General features: G+C 38.1%; 1 protein-coding gene across 7 annotated transcripts in view; it reads left to right on the top strand.

Annotated features, from left to right (window-relative positions):
• SSH2 (slingshot protein phosphatase 2) overlaps window positions 1-14,662 on the top strand; it is a 252,552-nt gene that overhangs the window by 203,873 nt on the left and 34,017 nt on the right. For 6 of the 7 annotated variants that reach the window (XM_047708143.1, XM_047708142.1, XM_047708140.1 and 3 more), the window contains 5 exons: window positions 3,829-3,897; window positions 4,680-4,745; window positions 8,560-8,754; window positions 12,484-12,577; window positions 12,714-12,842. In XM_047708143.1, the coding sequence (XP_047564099.1) occupies window positions 3,829-3,897; window positions 4,680-4,745; window positions 8,560-8,754; window positions 12,484-12,577; window positions 12,714-12,842 (553 nt within the window). Of the gene's footprint in view, window positions 1-3,828; window positions 3,898-4,679; window positions 4,746-6,626; window positions 6,950-8,559; window positions 8,755-12,483; window positions 12,578-12,713; window positions 12,843-14,662 lie in introns of those variants that run through there. The other variant, XM_047708144.1, reaches the window with a different exon arrangement.

Here is a 14,662-nt window from a genome sequence, read left to right as displayed (position 1 = left end):
GATGTCTCAAAGCATTTGACTTCCTGGTTTGAAACTAGAATGGAACTGTGGAGTAGTAGCTAGCAGTGTGACCCAGGCCTGGGAGAATTTAGCCACAAAGAAGAGACTAGGAGTGATTCTAATTGTCATGATGATGGGAGGAAAAGAATCACACTGTCATTAGGTTTCCCAAACAAGTGTTTACCTAAGCTTGTATAGTCAACCTGAAAATTATTTGTGGTTTCACAAGGATCACAAGGCCAGAGTTGTTACCTTGTATAACTCTTATAGCCTTTAATTGTATGCTCTGAAATTGCACAGGCTTGTAAACGATATTTAGGTTTTCTCCTGCATGGATTTAACCTCTGGTGTTGGCTAAGCAATAGACCTTTCAGTAAGCATTTATCCTTTAAGAGCACCTATCTTGCCTATATTCATTAGTATTTTAAGGCCTCTGATTTAGATTTTTATCTCTTTAGATCTATGCTATCCCATTCAGTAACACCACATGGTGACTATTTAAAGAAGTTAAAATTAAAATTTAAATTTCAGTTCCTCAGTCACAACTAGCCACATTTCAAGTACTCTAGCTATATGGGACTCGTGGCTACGTTAATGGACAGTACATATATAGAACATTTCCATCATTGCAGAAAGTTCAGTTGGACAGTGCTACTCTGTATCCTATTTCCTTTGGTTTTTCCTGACTCCTCCCTTGGAAACCCCATAAAACAGGAACAGGGACTGCTTGGAAACTTCACTTGAGCCTTCCCCTAGAGATACAAAGCAACAACTTCAGATTCTTCTGACCCAGGATGTAAGAAATCAGATGTGTAATCTTATCTCTTTCACTTTGTTGTAAACATTCCCAGAAATCATAAAGAATGTTTACTAATACGGGTGCTCAATAATTTATCCTCAGTGAACTGTGTCTGTCTTCAGTAATGGTCCTGCCTGAATCATATCTAACAAATGAAAATTTTATTTTATGGAAGACAAAAATGTGATGTGAAAAGCTATAGAAACTAGTTTTCATTCTGTTTGGTGAACTTCGTATTATGAATTCCCATCAATCTTCTGTGAATGAGCTCCTTGGACAGTTAAGAAAAGTGCTGCCCTCACCAGAATACTGGCACTCACATAATCTAGTATCGTTTCTAGCTCAACTGTTTTTGAAGGAGTTTGTATCATTTTATATCTGAGAATATAAAAAGTTGATGTTTCAAAACAGTACTAAGCCAAAGTAGAACCCAGATTGTTTATGACATTTCTTCCCAAATAGTTATCAAGATATGATACACAAGTTCATTTAGCCTTTTTATAGTATTTTTAAGTATTGTGTTATATTTCAATAATAATTTTTTAGTATTGTGTTATATTTTAAGTAATAAATTTTTAAATATACAATGTAACCTTGGCATCCAAATTGCACTGAATATATTTCAAATCATAAAATAATATTTTTGTGGTGGTGCTTTATAATTTTTCTTTGTACCCCCAACACCTTGAAATGTCTGGTACGTATAGGCACTCAATAAATATTTGTTGACTGGGATGAGTATCTACTAAAATAAGTACCTATACTTTAAAGGAGAAAAATCTCATGAAACTCAAGGTAAATTAGATAAAAATTATAGATGTGCCTAATTCAGGCCTCTTTTTCCTGTTGTGTGAAAAAGCTACTCTGTGTAAAGAAGCAGCCTGACCTGAGTATAAGCTGAACATGTGATATTTGGTTCCTGTATATAGCTGTCACTTGTCCAAAGTTGAACTGGAATCTGATCACAAGCTCACAGATCACATTCTTTTGGACTGTCTGTATTTTCTTCTATAGTTACTTAATTTCAAGATTTGTCACCAGGCTGTAAACCCTTCATATTTATACCCAAACTATACTTGTTGCTAGGAACCTGGCTAAGCACACATTTTAAAAAAAAGAAAGGAAGGAAGGAAAGGAAAGGAAGAAAAAGGAGCTACTCTGAAAATAACCCCACTCCATTTTGGGAAGCCATCTTCAAAACAAGTTTTCCTTGTGCTTACCTCATCTACTCAACAAAAATAGTGGTGGAGCTGTCTTCCTCCCTCTTGGATTCTTGCATGATAGTTCTGCATCTGGAATTCAGGCCCAGCCGTTCAATGTGGATAACCTGTTGCAATCTTGATTTGATTCTCTTGAATTCTGGACTCTCTGGTGGAGCACACAGTGTTTGGTGTTGAGTAACACAGGACAGCGAGTACAGTGCAAAGCATTAGACACAGCCCACCTAGGGAACAGCCTTCGTTAGCCCTGCAGTGACTCTAGTAGCAAAAGCTTGGTATTCCTCATGCTGTTTTCAATGCATTTTCATGATGTCCCTCCCCCTCCCCATACCCCAAGTCAGTTTTAGTTGTATTAGAGCACTCATTCTAAAAATTCATATTCAACATTTGTTTTAAATGACAACACATTCATATGTATTGTTTCACTTTAAAATATTTATGATATCCCTATGAAAGTGGTTTTGTTAACTGCGTTTTAAGATGAAGAAATTAAGGATGAGAGAGGGTAAATAACTTTTCAAAAGGAATTGAAATAGTGAAGAGGATCAAATCCAGATATTTTGACGAAGTATAACTGCCCAATAAGTGGTAGTTATTATATGTTTGGTTCTGTTATATACATTTCTTACTGCGTTATGTAATTTAATCTTCAGAAACATTCCAGTCAAGATAGTATTTTTTTTTTAAGGTTTTGTTTATTTATTTGACAGAGAGATACAGCCAGAGAGGGAACACAAGCAGGGAGACTGGGAGAGAGAGAAGCAGGCTTCCCGCCCAGCGGGAGCCTGATTGGGACTTGATCCCAGGACCCTAGGATCATAACCTGAGCTGAAGGCAGAGGCTCAACAACTGTGCCACCCAAGCGCCCCTTATTCGGTTTTAAGATTTTTTTTTTTTTTTGACAGACAGAGATCACAAACAGGCAGAGAGAGAGGAGGAAGCAGGCTCCCCACTGAGCAGAGAGCCTGATGCGGGTCTTGATCCCAGAACCCTGGGATCACAACCTGAGCTGAAGGCAGAGGCTTTAACCCACTGAGCCGTTCAGGCGCCCCCTTATTCGGTTTATAGATAGGGAAACTGGAGCATAAAGCAATTAAATACTTTGCCTAAAATTATATAGTTAGTGCCCGAACCCAGGTTCCAGAGTCCATCTGATTCCAGAGCCTGTGCTCTCAACCATACTTTGCTGTTCTACCTCCCATGTCTGAGGTTCCTTCTACTATACAATGCTGCTTTTCTGTATACATTGGCAAGGAGAGGTTGTCAGAGCCTTTGGGAGACTGAGTGGAAAGGGAAGACGGTTTATGGCAGCCTTAAGGAGAGAGAGTGGCAGGGGTCTGGGGTAGATTACACTTGTCCAGAGGGGTGGTGTGATAGAGACACTATTTCCCAATTGGTGTTCAATAAATATACATAAACCTTAGAGGTCTTCAGCAACCAGCAATAGTTCTTGGCATTAGAAATTATTTTTGGAGTTGAGTAGGATGCTGCGACCTTGGGGTGAAACCTGCCAATCCAGGTCAGTAGCAGTCACCTGGATTTTTTAGACAATGGCCATTCTTGAGATAGCAATACAAGGAGCTCAGTCAGTAAGTTTTCTTTATTAATTGCAGAAGGACCTGACTAACCACCTGTCTGATACAGCTACAGAGCACATGCATTAGACTGATAGTTATATGATAGAAATTCCTTCATTCTAACATGCCAGAATTTAAAGTTTAGGGCTTTATCTTTGTGCTGAAAGAGTTAATCAAGAACTGCTTCCTACAATAGCAGGAATTAACCTTTGGACTATTTCTTCTCTTGCAGTAGCACTTGTACCATGGGCTTAGTCCTGCCCCTCTGGAGTGATACCCTAATTCATTTGGATGGTGATGGGTAAGAGCTTTCCCTTTTTATTCTCCTTATAGAAGGCCAAGGGGTGGGGTTCCATCTTAGTGCCCATTCATTAAGCTCAGTGGGAGGCCCATTGTGCCCAAGTAAACTGTCATGTTAGCAACTCAGTGAGTCCTGTTTTGTAAAGTGGAGTTAAAAATACGACTTGCCAGGGCCTCTCACTTCTCTTCTTCTAGGCTGACTATGGTAAGAATCCAAACAAAGAAAAACTAGTTTGTTGGCTCACTCTTTAATCTGAGCATGTGGGACTGTTGCAATGCTCTCCCAGAGGATGATATGTTCTGTTTCAAATAACCTCGTGCCGCCTCTGCCAGCTGTCAGCCTACAGTATAACCCCTTTCTTGTGCCAATTCCTTCCAGTGACCCTCCACCCCCACCTCCTGGTGTTTTTAGAATGTGTCCCCAAGAGACCAAGATGTTTGCTCCAGTTTATAAAACCAGGGTCAGGTTTGCTAAGAACCCACAAGACTTCCAAACAGAAATATATAGCAGAACAGTTTGTCTGCAACTACAGCTGGGAAACTATATAATTCCCTAACTCCAGTGTAGGAGTCCATTCATTTTGCTTGGTAGATAAAATCAGACAATTTGTTGAAGCTTTTCAGTCAAGCCCTATACTCTTAACTTCTGCATGAAGTGTCTGATGATTTCTTCTATTGAGCCAGCAGTTACTAGTCTGAGAAATAACCTTGAAAACTCAGAACTGAAGTAACCTACTCTCATTTGTGGATTTTTATCTCATTCTTTTTTTTTTTTCCCCTTAGTGGGTTCAGTGTATCAACGGATAACAGAGTGCACATATTCAAACCTGTATCTGTACAGGCAATGTGGTAAGAGGACTTTTAATGTCTCTATGAAAGGTTTTTTTCCTATGAAAGTTTTAAATATATTATTGGGGCAATATTTTGTGAGTAGTAGTATTTGAAATAGTACAGTTCTCTATGAAAATGCTGTATGACCTGTTTATGTGTTTAAGATTTTGTGTGATCTGTTTGTGTGGCCCTCATAGTTAAAGATGTCCTGGAAGTTCAAATTATTTCAAATTATCATAGTGGAAGACCTTAAGCCTTGGTGAACAAGTGAGATTCAGAGGTGTTCTTAGACTCTGGAAGATACTTAATGAATCAGATTGCTGGCTGGAACAATTTTATAGGGACACATTGACTAAGTTAGCCCCAGTCTAGAGCCAAATCTAGAACATCACACTACTACAGTGCAATTCAATTAGTACAGTTCAATTTCTTAGGGTAATCAGGGATATTATTGATAGATAAGTTTTCGTTAAAATTGCTAATGACTGCAAGACTGCATAATGCAAATAAAGCCTAAACATTATAGATGTTAATAATCACGAGCTGGTGTGCTAACACTTTGTGGCTACTTAACTATGTGTCAGATATTGTGCATTACATGGATTATATCTAATCATTACACCAACTCCCTCAAAATAATATTATTAGCTCCTTATCAGTGATAAGAAAGCTGAAGTTTTGGAGAGATTACATACCAAGCCTGAGAACATCTTTTCCATTTAGGCAGAATAGACTCTTATTCTCTTACTCTAAATTATCTAGAAAAATGATTTAATATTACTGGGGAATGGTGTGACTCCTAAGATTCAGAGTCTATCCCTGAATTAAGGATTTGAATTTCAGTTTCTCATTCAGTTGCCTGCTCTGTAGTAGAAGTCCTCATGAGGAGCAGAATGGACAGAACAAAAGACAAACAGGAATAAAGGAGCCTGAAAAAGAGACTCCAGGGAGCTCATTTGCCCTTGAATAATAGGCTTGATAGGCTTGAGATGGGTGCCTCATAAAACAGAGTCAACTGAACTTAAGAATCTTACCATTTCATACAGTAACTGAGGTGGGAAGAGTTACAGGTCATGTGTTTAAACCAGATTTTTAGTTTTAGGGCACATTCCACAGATAAATAAAAGTTTTCTCATGGAAAACTTTTACCTTCCTTGACTAAGGCTCCTTTAAAGGTAACTGACATGTCTATTCCCAGGTACCAAGTAAAACCAAACAGCCTAAGTCCCATAAATGACAGTGTTTTCTGTTATATTTTGAGGAAGAGTACAAAGCATTTTCTTAATTCTTGACACAAGGAAGATTCAAGTAATAAACTGGTTCAATCTTTGATATTCTAAAGCAAACTGACTAGTCCTACTTCTGTTAGTTTAGCTTATTCAGAATAAACTTTTGGGGGTACCATCTGGAGAGCAGTGAACTTAAAGTCACAGGAAAAAAGATGATCTATGGATCAAAGTAGCATTTAGACCAGGTGTTTCCTTCACAGGAAGGTAGTTACTGTAGCCTCCAACTCCCATATGCAGCTGAAGTATCTGAGGTAGCTAAGCCTTGAGTGTATTTTAGGGATCTTGCCCCAGACACATGTGGCATGTGCTTTTGAAGCACAGTTTTCTCGGCTGAAGACAACATGCACTGACTATCCTCTACATTGCATTTAGCTGGACCTTACCTTTAAATCTATGTAATGAAACTGAAATTCACAGAGAATTCTCTGAGAATTTGATAAACTTCTCTGAGAAATTAGCTCACTTTGAGTAATAGAAGGCATCTTAAAAGAATCTGCAACTTTGTTTTGTTTTTTTTTTTAAGGAAAAATGTTTCCCTGATAGAAATGGACTGAAATGTTTTTCCATTATCAGATTGCTAATTATCTTATGTTTTAATTTACATTATACGGGATTGACAAGGACTCAAGGAACAGACATTGTCATTTGCAGTTGGTGGTAGAATAAACTGGAACAACCTTTCTTGAGAACAATTTGCCAATATGCTTTACCATTTTGCATGCCCTTTTGACCCAGTAATTTTAGTTCTGAGAATTTATCCTAAGGTAATAATTGTGGATATGTGCAAAATTTTTAACTATAAGAATGTTTGTCAGTGTTGTAATAATAGCAAAAAATGGAGAACAATTTAAATATCTGAAAAACAGGAATTAGTTAAATTATGGAACTGTTAAAATAATCTAGTTGAAGAATATTGACATAGATGTTGACAAGAAGATGTAAACTAAAATCAAGTTTAAAATGTAGGTAGAGGGGCCCCTGAATATCTTAATTGTTTGGGCGTCTAACTCTTGATTTCGGCTCAGGTCATGATCTCAGGGTTGAGATCAAGTCCTGTGTCAGTCTCTGCACCCAGTGGGGAGTATGCTTGAGAGTCTCTCTCTCCCTCTGCCACTGCCCTGCTCTCTCTCTCTCTAAAATAAATAAACAAATCTTTTTTTTTTAAGATTTTATTTATTTATTTGACAGACAGAGATCACAAGTAGGCAGAGAGGCAGGCAGAGAGAGAGAGGAGGAAGCAGGCTCCCTGCTGAGCAGAGAGCCCGATGAGGGGCTCAATCCCAGGACCCTGGGATCATGACCCGAGCCGAAGGCAGAGGCTTTAACCCACTGAGCCACCCAGGCGCCCCAATAAATAAATCTTTTTAAGAAAGAAATAAAATGTGTACGTAGAATGTGGTCATATCTTTATTATAGATCTATGCATAGACAAAAAGACTGGGAAAATCTCTACTAAAACTTTAACAGTAGTTATTTCTCAATGGTCAGACTACAGAATATTTCTGCCTTTTACTTAAGGTCCCTAAATTTCCTAAAGTTAGTATGGATCACCTTTGTTATTGGTGGGGGGGGGGGGGATTAAACGGCATTTTTCAAAGAAAGATGTAAATGGATTGCATATAGAATTCTCTCATAATATCCTCTTCCTGTAGGAGAGAGCCTTTAGCTTTTAGCTAATAAGACATTTCATTTAACAAATAGTGACTGTGCTCCAACTATGAACTAGGCATTCTTAATAGGCACTTGAGATACATCCATAAACAAAATGTAGAATGATCCTTGCTCTTATGTAACTAATTTCCTAACATTTCTGGCTTTAGCTTTTCCCAAGTATATAACTGAAAAGGTTCTTCTCAAATAAAAAAAAGAAAAGCCAAAAAAAAGGGGGGGAGGGGGTACTTTCAGTTTTGTTTACCCTTCTTGGGTTCCTGAGTTCATGGTCAGAGATTTAATTAGTATAACCAGAGCTATTCTTAGAAAGTAGCTCAAGTATATGAATAAATGGTTTAAGGAGACTGGGAGACTAAAGCAGCAAGAATGATAAATGTCATTAGATTAGTACTTCTTGGGCATGAAAGGACATGTCCTCAAGGCTTAGGGACATCTATCTATGTGATCTTTGTGGACCCTCTAAGAATCATAGGAAATATACACTGTAAGATGATTCTGTGCCAAGGGAAACAAATATTTATATAGTAAATGGTTGAGATCTTTAGTTCTGTAGTGATACAGCATATCCACAGTGTGGTTTCAACGACAGAATCATGAGCTCCAGAGGTACCCAGACATGTTTTTCACTGGTGGGTTGTCCGTTCTCCTGCCACTGTCTACCCCCGTCCCTAATAATGCATCAGCAAGAAGTGTCTAGCCAATTGCTATGAATAGGTAATAGAATCAGAGAACCTTAAATTCCAGGGAATAGATTCTCCAGAGGCCAAATTCTCTAAGATTTAAAAATTGAAAGAGTTTTGGGTACACATGGATTATTGGCTTTTTGATGTCTCTACAGTTCTACAGTGCTCATTTCCCAGCGTATCTTTCAGGTCTGCACTACAGAGTTTACACAAGGCTTGTGAAGTGGCCAGAATGCATAACTACTACCCAGGCAGCCTGTTTCTCACCTGGGTGAGTTATTACGAGAGCCACATCAACTCAGATCAGTCATCAGTCAATGAATGGAATGCTATGCAGGATGTGCAGTCCCACCGGCCTGACTCTCCAGCTCTCTTCACAGACATGTAAGTCAGCTAACTCAGGATCACTGAAGTGTTCTCTGTTATATCCTGGGAGGTTGTAAGCAACATGTTCCTCCCTAATCTCTCCTCTTGGAGAATTAATCTTATCCAGTGATATTAGTCAATGTCTGCACTACACATCTGCCACACAAAGAACCCTATTCTTTCTGTTGTCTGCAAATGCCTAAGGAGTTTCACTCCTGGGCACAATGGAATCTCCATAGTAAAGAATTGCTATACCATAAAATCCCATTCAGATTCCACCAATTTGACATTTGAGTTTAAAGGGAGTTAGGCTGAAGTCTGCCTTTGCATTATCTGTAAAAGAAGCATTTGGTAAGCAAATTAATGACACAGAAGCTTTTTTGTTTTGTTTCGTTTTAAGATTCTATTTTTAAGTAATCTCTACACCCAATGTGGGGCTCAGACTTACAACCCCAAGATCAAGGGTCACATGCTGTACTGACTGAGCCAGCCAAGCACCCCGACATATAGAGAAGCTTTTAAAGGGATGTTTCCAATAATTAAAAAAACAAGATGTTTCCAGTCAATTTAAAAGGCTGTCTAGGATAGATACTATGCTAATTTTAAGCTGATTTCTGTTCACATATTTTTAAAAAATAATTTATAATTCAAGTGTTTGACTCAGCCCCACCGTTGCCTTGTTGGGTCTTTGTCAGTGAGATTTTATTAAATCTCCCTGGTGTACTGTGAGTTGGATAAAGGCCTGAGGTGGAGTTGATGTTTTTTCCTTTTTAGGTCTATGTGTTGAAATTTATGTGACTATTTTCAAAATTAATCAGGATGTTTATTTCGCTCTGAATTGATCTTTCTACACTTCCAAGGTATTCTATAGCTGGGAAAGAAGAGTAGCTACTTACTATCTGACCATACAAACCTTCACCTTCAGATTCCTAAATGGATACCAAAACAGTTCACTGGTTTTTTTGTGTTTTGTTTTGTTTTTTTTTAAGAAAATGCTTAGTTTGGATAATAGTGTAAACTTATTTTTACTAGAAAAGGTGAAATTTCCAAGAATTGTGTGAACAGAGCAAGCAAAAAAGCAGTGGAAGCTTTTTGCATAGGGTGTTACTGATACTAGGACATCCTTTTCATTAGCCCTAGTCCTTTGAAGATCCCACAGTAAAAGATAAGGATTAGTCTGGCTTTCAGAATCTTGGGAAATGTTACTGAGTTCATGCTTTATAGCTGGTTGATGGGTATCAAAGAAATGGATGTCTCATCTAGCTCAAAAATGGACATTCTAAACCAGATTTACATGAGACAGAGAAAACCCTTCTTTTCATTTCTCATGATTTTGTTAAAGAAAATTTGGATATTACATCAGAAAGAAAGAAAAGGAAAGGAAATTGGCTATAATCTGTCTCTATCCCCAGGCAATAAGAATGATGTAAAGAGTAGTCCCTGGTGCATAGTAGAAGCTCATTAAATGTTACCTCTTAGTATGTACCATATAACCTGGATTTTAAGGTACATTTACTAACCAAATGTCTGTCACAGAAAAACTGAAAAGCTGTAGGTCATAATATTATAATATTATCATAAAATAATAATATCATAAAATGATAATCTCTGATGCAGGGATTTTCAGTGATTTTGGTTTTCTTTGTATTTTTACATATTTTCCAGATTTTTGTCTAGTGAAATTGAGCAAGAAAATGTATTTGTATTGTAATGTTTTTTCCATTCCTTCCTCCTCCCTAAATTGACTAGAAAAGCCTAAAAAACAAGGCTGAGCATACAGGGAAAATGTGTGCCAAAATGGATTTAAGTATTCTACTGCAAATAAAGTTTGTATTTTGAAATACAAGGAAGAGGAAGAGGGAACATAACGTGTATAGTGTATGCCTCCAGTGTATGTCAAATATTATGTCAAGCATTTCATACATGATACCTCATTTAATCCTCATAAGAACCTCATGAGGCAGATATGATTATTATGAGGTGATGTGATTCTTATCCTAATTTTAGGATTAAAATTCCCTTTAGAAAGGGAAACCCACTCAGAGAAGGGAAGAAATTTGTTCAGGGTCATACCACTGGGAAGTAGCAGGACTGTGATTAAAACCCAGGTGTGTCTGCTCCCAAACCACTCTGACCCAGAGAAGTATTGTGAAAGATTAAGAGAAAGATTGCTAACTAGGGAATCTAACTCATGCACATGGGTGGTAAAATTTGTTTCTATCAGTATTTTTTATTGGAAGACGGATATGTATCACTTTCTGTCACTAGCTATGTCTAGGGAAAATGGTGAGGAACATGATTAAGAATTATAATCCTGTCAAGACAGGGATGCCCTGGGTCACCTGGGTGGCTCAGTGGGTTAGGCCGCTGCCTTCGGCTCGGGTCATGATCCCAGGTCCTGGGTTCGGGCCCCACATCGGGCTTTCTGCTCGGCGGGGAGCCTGCTTCCTCCTCTCTCTCTGCCTGCCTCTCTGCCTACTTGTGATTTCTCTCTGTCAAATAAATAAATGAAATCTTAAAAAAAAAAAAAAAAAGACAGGGATGCCTTGGCAGATAGGGAAAAGGCACAGGCATTATCTGTATTCTGCAGGGCTCATGAGAAACTATGAGCCCAAGTGGTGGGGAGCCCCAAGGTTATGAGGTCAGAGCAGCCATCTTTGGAGATTACCAAAGCTATTTTTGCAGCCAGTGATAAGGCGGTAGGCAGCAAGGGCAGGCAGGATGCCTGAAGGCTTAGTCCATTTCCATCTCCAAATAAGGAGGTGCAGAGCAGATACCTTTCTTGAGTAGGTAAGAGGGAAAGATGAGACAGAAAGTCCTTTTTGTCAGCCTCACTCAAATTCTGCATAATATGAAATAGTGCTTTTAGAGAGAAGCATCCAGTTACAATGAACCAATACCTTTCTAGTAATTGGAGAGTCGACTTCGTAGTTTAATTTCTATTAAAATTCCAAGGGTAATTTTATTTTTAAGAGTCAGAAGATTAAGGGAAGCAACATAATCCTGCAGGTAGAGTGTTAGGCTGGGCTGAGAATGCTGGTTCTCCTGCCAGTGTATGTGATCTTTGGCATGTCATTTAACCTTTTAGTTGTTTATTTCCTTTATCTGTAAAATGGGGATAACAGTTTCACAGAGATGTTATGAGAGCTTTTATGAAAAGAAACACATTTTAGATGAAAGTACTCTGGGTACTTAATCCTTAAAAACCCATTTTGGAGTGAATTTGCCTCAATGAAGAAGGCAGAAATCATTCTTTTGTCTTTCCTGTCTCCTAGAACGATAGTAATGAATGGTCAGCATTCGGTGGCATATTAAGCTACTGAAGACCCAGTTCCATCAGTGGGTCATACCACTGTTCTACTCAGCTTGGTATTCTAGCTCGACGAGTGGTAGTCAGGGATACTTGATGAAACAGTATGGCTGTGATTCTGCATTAAAGTGGTATACACAATATAGCTTTTTGTCTTTATTCCTTCATAGATGGATGTGGATATATTTTAAGGGCTTTTAGACATGTACATCCTCTTCAAGTAATAATTTCTACACATTTACATTCTATGCATTGTGAAAAGAAACTTTTTTAAGTATTTTTTTCTTTTTCTTTTACTTTTTTTTGCCATGCCCCCAGAATATAAATGTTTGAGAGTAATAGAGGGAAGGTCTGCCAATTTGGAAGCATAATCAAATGGCACATTCATTAACCTAGTCAAATTCCTGCCTAAGAAAAATCACCATTTCTCTCCTCAGACCAACTGAACGTGAGCGAACAGAGAGATTAATTAAAACCAAATTAAGGGAGATAATGATGCAGAAGGATTTGGAGAATATCACATCCAAAGAGGTAAGAGACCTTGAGTTCTCCTTATTCCAAGGCTTGGAGTGTGGAATAACAGTAGGTATGGAGTTAGAAATCGTGAGTGATTGAAAGCACAGAGATACTTTTCAGAGATTAGTAAAACATGTCCTCCTTGTTTCAGATACGAACTGAGTTGGAAATGCAAATGGTGTGCAACTTACGAGAATTCAAGGAATTTATAGATAATGAAATGATAGTGATCCTTGGTCAAATGGATAGCCCTACCCAGATATTTGAGCACGTTTTCTTGGTAAGTCTTAGAGCCACTCACAGTGCTGTGCCGAATCTAGTCCATACTAGCTCTGGAGGAGCAACTGTTAAATTTTAGTATATTTAAAATAAAATGTAACTTAAAGACAAAGGTAGTAAGTATTCAAACCTCATCACTTCCTAGTTTTTTACTACATTTAACTGTTATCTGTGCTCTTAGGTTATTCACATGTATTATATGGTGGAAATGTTAGATAATGGTGTGCTTCTGCTCGTATCTTCCCAATTCCTTATTTGGTGATGTCAAGCTGATAGATTAAAATTGACTAGTGGGAAAATTTACACCAAGGAAGTAGGCAAATGCTACAAATCAGGCCCTTCCCCTCCACCATGGATTGTTAAATATCTCATCTGTTCTTCATGACAGTCAAAAGTCAAAAGCAGACCAGTTCACAATAGTTTTTTTTTTAAGATTTTATTTATTTATTTGACAGACAGATATTACAAGTAGGCAGAGAGGCAGGCAGAGAGAGAGGAGGAAGCAGGCTCCCTGCTGAGCAGAGAGCTCAATGCAGAGCTCGATTCCAGGACCCTGAGATCATGACCTGAGCAGAAGGCAGAGGCTTAACCCACTGAGCCACCCAGACACCCCCGCAATAGTTGTATACAGTGTATACAAATAGAATGATACTTTGAGGTCATTCTTTCAGATTTGCCAAATTTGCCTTAAGTCTTACATATCTGAGTAGAGCCGGTGGGAACTACTTATGACTGAGAGACTATTGGACTTTTAAACATTTGGAACTTTATAGCTAGCTACATTTTGAGTCCCCCAAATACTTTTGTGTTTGCTAAAATTTCAGTGACTTAAAATTGTTCTTCATGGTTTCCGAACATTCAGTGACCTGAAATTAGCCCAAGGACACCTTTCTAACTAATGGATTAGGAAAGCTTCTAAAATCCCATTTTTCTCCCAAATATTAAAGAGTTTTAGTTTCCATCTGTACATGGTAGTAGGAATAAGGTTAAAAAGGATAATTAAAATCAGTGGGAATGTCAGAACTTTGTTTTGCTTCCACTTCCCACACACTTTGACCAAAAATGCTAACAAGGAAATAAATTGATTGGTTTGAATTTCGCTTCCTTTCTCTGGTGAGGACATTTGTGAAATGATAAGAAGCTGAGAAACAGGAAACAAGAGGAATAAATACACAGGAACTGACTAAATTGGATCATCTTACCCCTGAATATTCAAGAGTTTGTATCACCAGACAGTCAGATTTTATGCCATTGAAGGCTTGTGCCCTGAATTAACTTTATGACAGTCTCGAGTATGTGTACTTGCACAGTGATTCATAGCGCTGTATAGCTATGAAATTACTCATGAAAAGCCGTGAGCTGGAAAGGGAACTTTTTTCCCATTACTTTAACTTGACCAATGTGTGTTGCCATTTCTGGGTGTAGATCATAATGCAAAACTATCATTGACCTTTCCATTTATAAAGCACTTGGCTTTGTTGTCTTTTGCGTCTACCTCCACAAGGGTTCAAGTATTCCCTGCTGGTGTATTGTTGGAAAGAATTTTTTGTGTTATCTATAGAAAACTTATGAGTCACTCATTCAAATGGACCCTGCCCCCAACTGTGTCTGTGTAACATGACTAATTTTTATGAAGGGCAAGTGCCTGTAGCCAAAAATAGCTCATGTTAGAAAATGATCAGAGCTATAAACTCGGAAGTCACTTTTGCATTAGCTTGTATTTTAACACCAAAAAGATGTGGACATGATGAATATTAAATACAGTTACTGTCAGACTGTTCAATCTGTTTAATTTTGGGCTTACTTCCCCGTGTCTCTGGT

Source organism: Lutra lutra, chromosome 16, assembly GCF_902655055.1.
Source record: "Lutra lutra chromosome 16, mLutLut1.2, whole genome shotgun sequence".
Taxonomy (NCBI): domain Eukaryota; kingdom Metazoa; phylum Chordata; class Mammalia; order Carnivora; family Mustelidae; genus Lutra; species Lutra lutra.
This window is presented reverse-complemented; position numbering and strand designations above follow the sequence as displayed.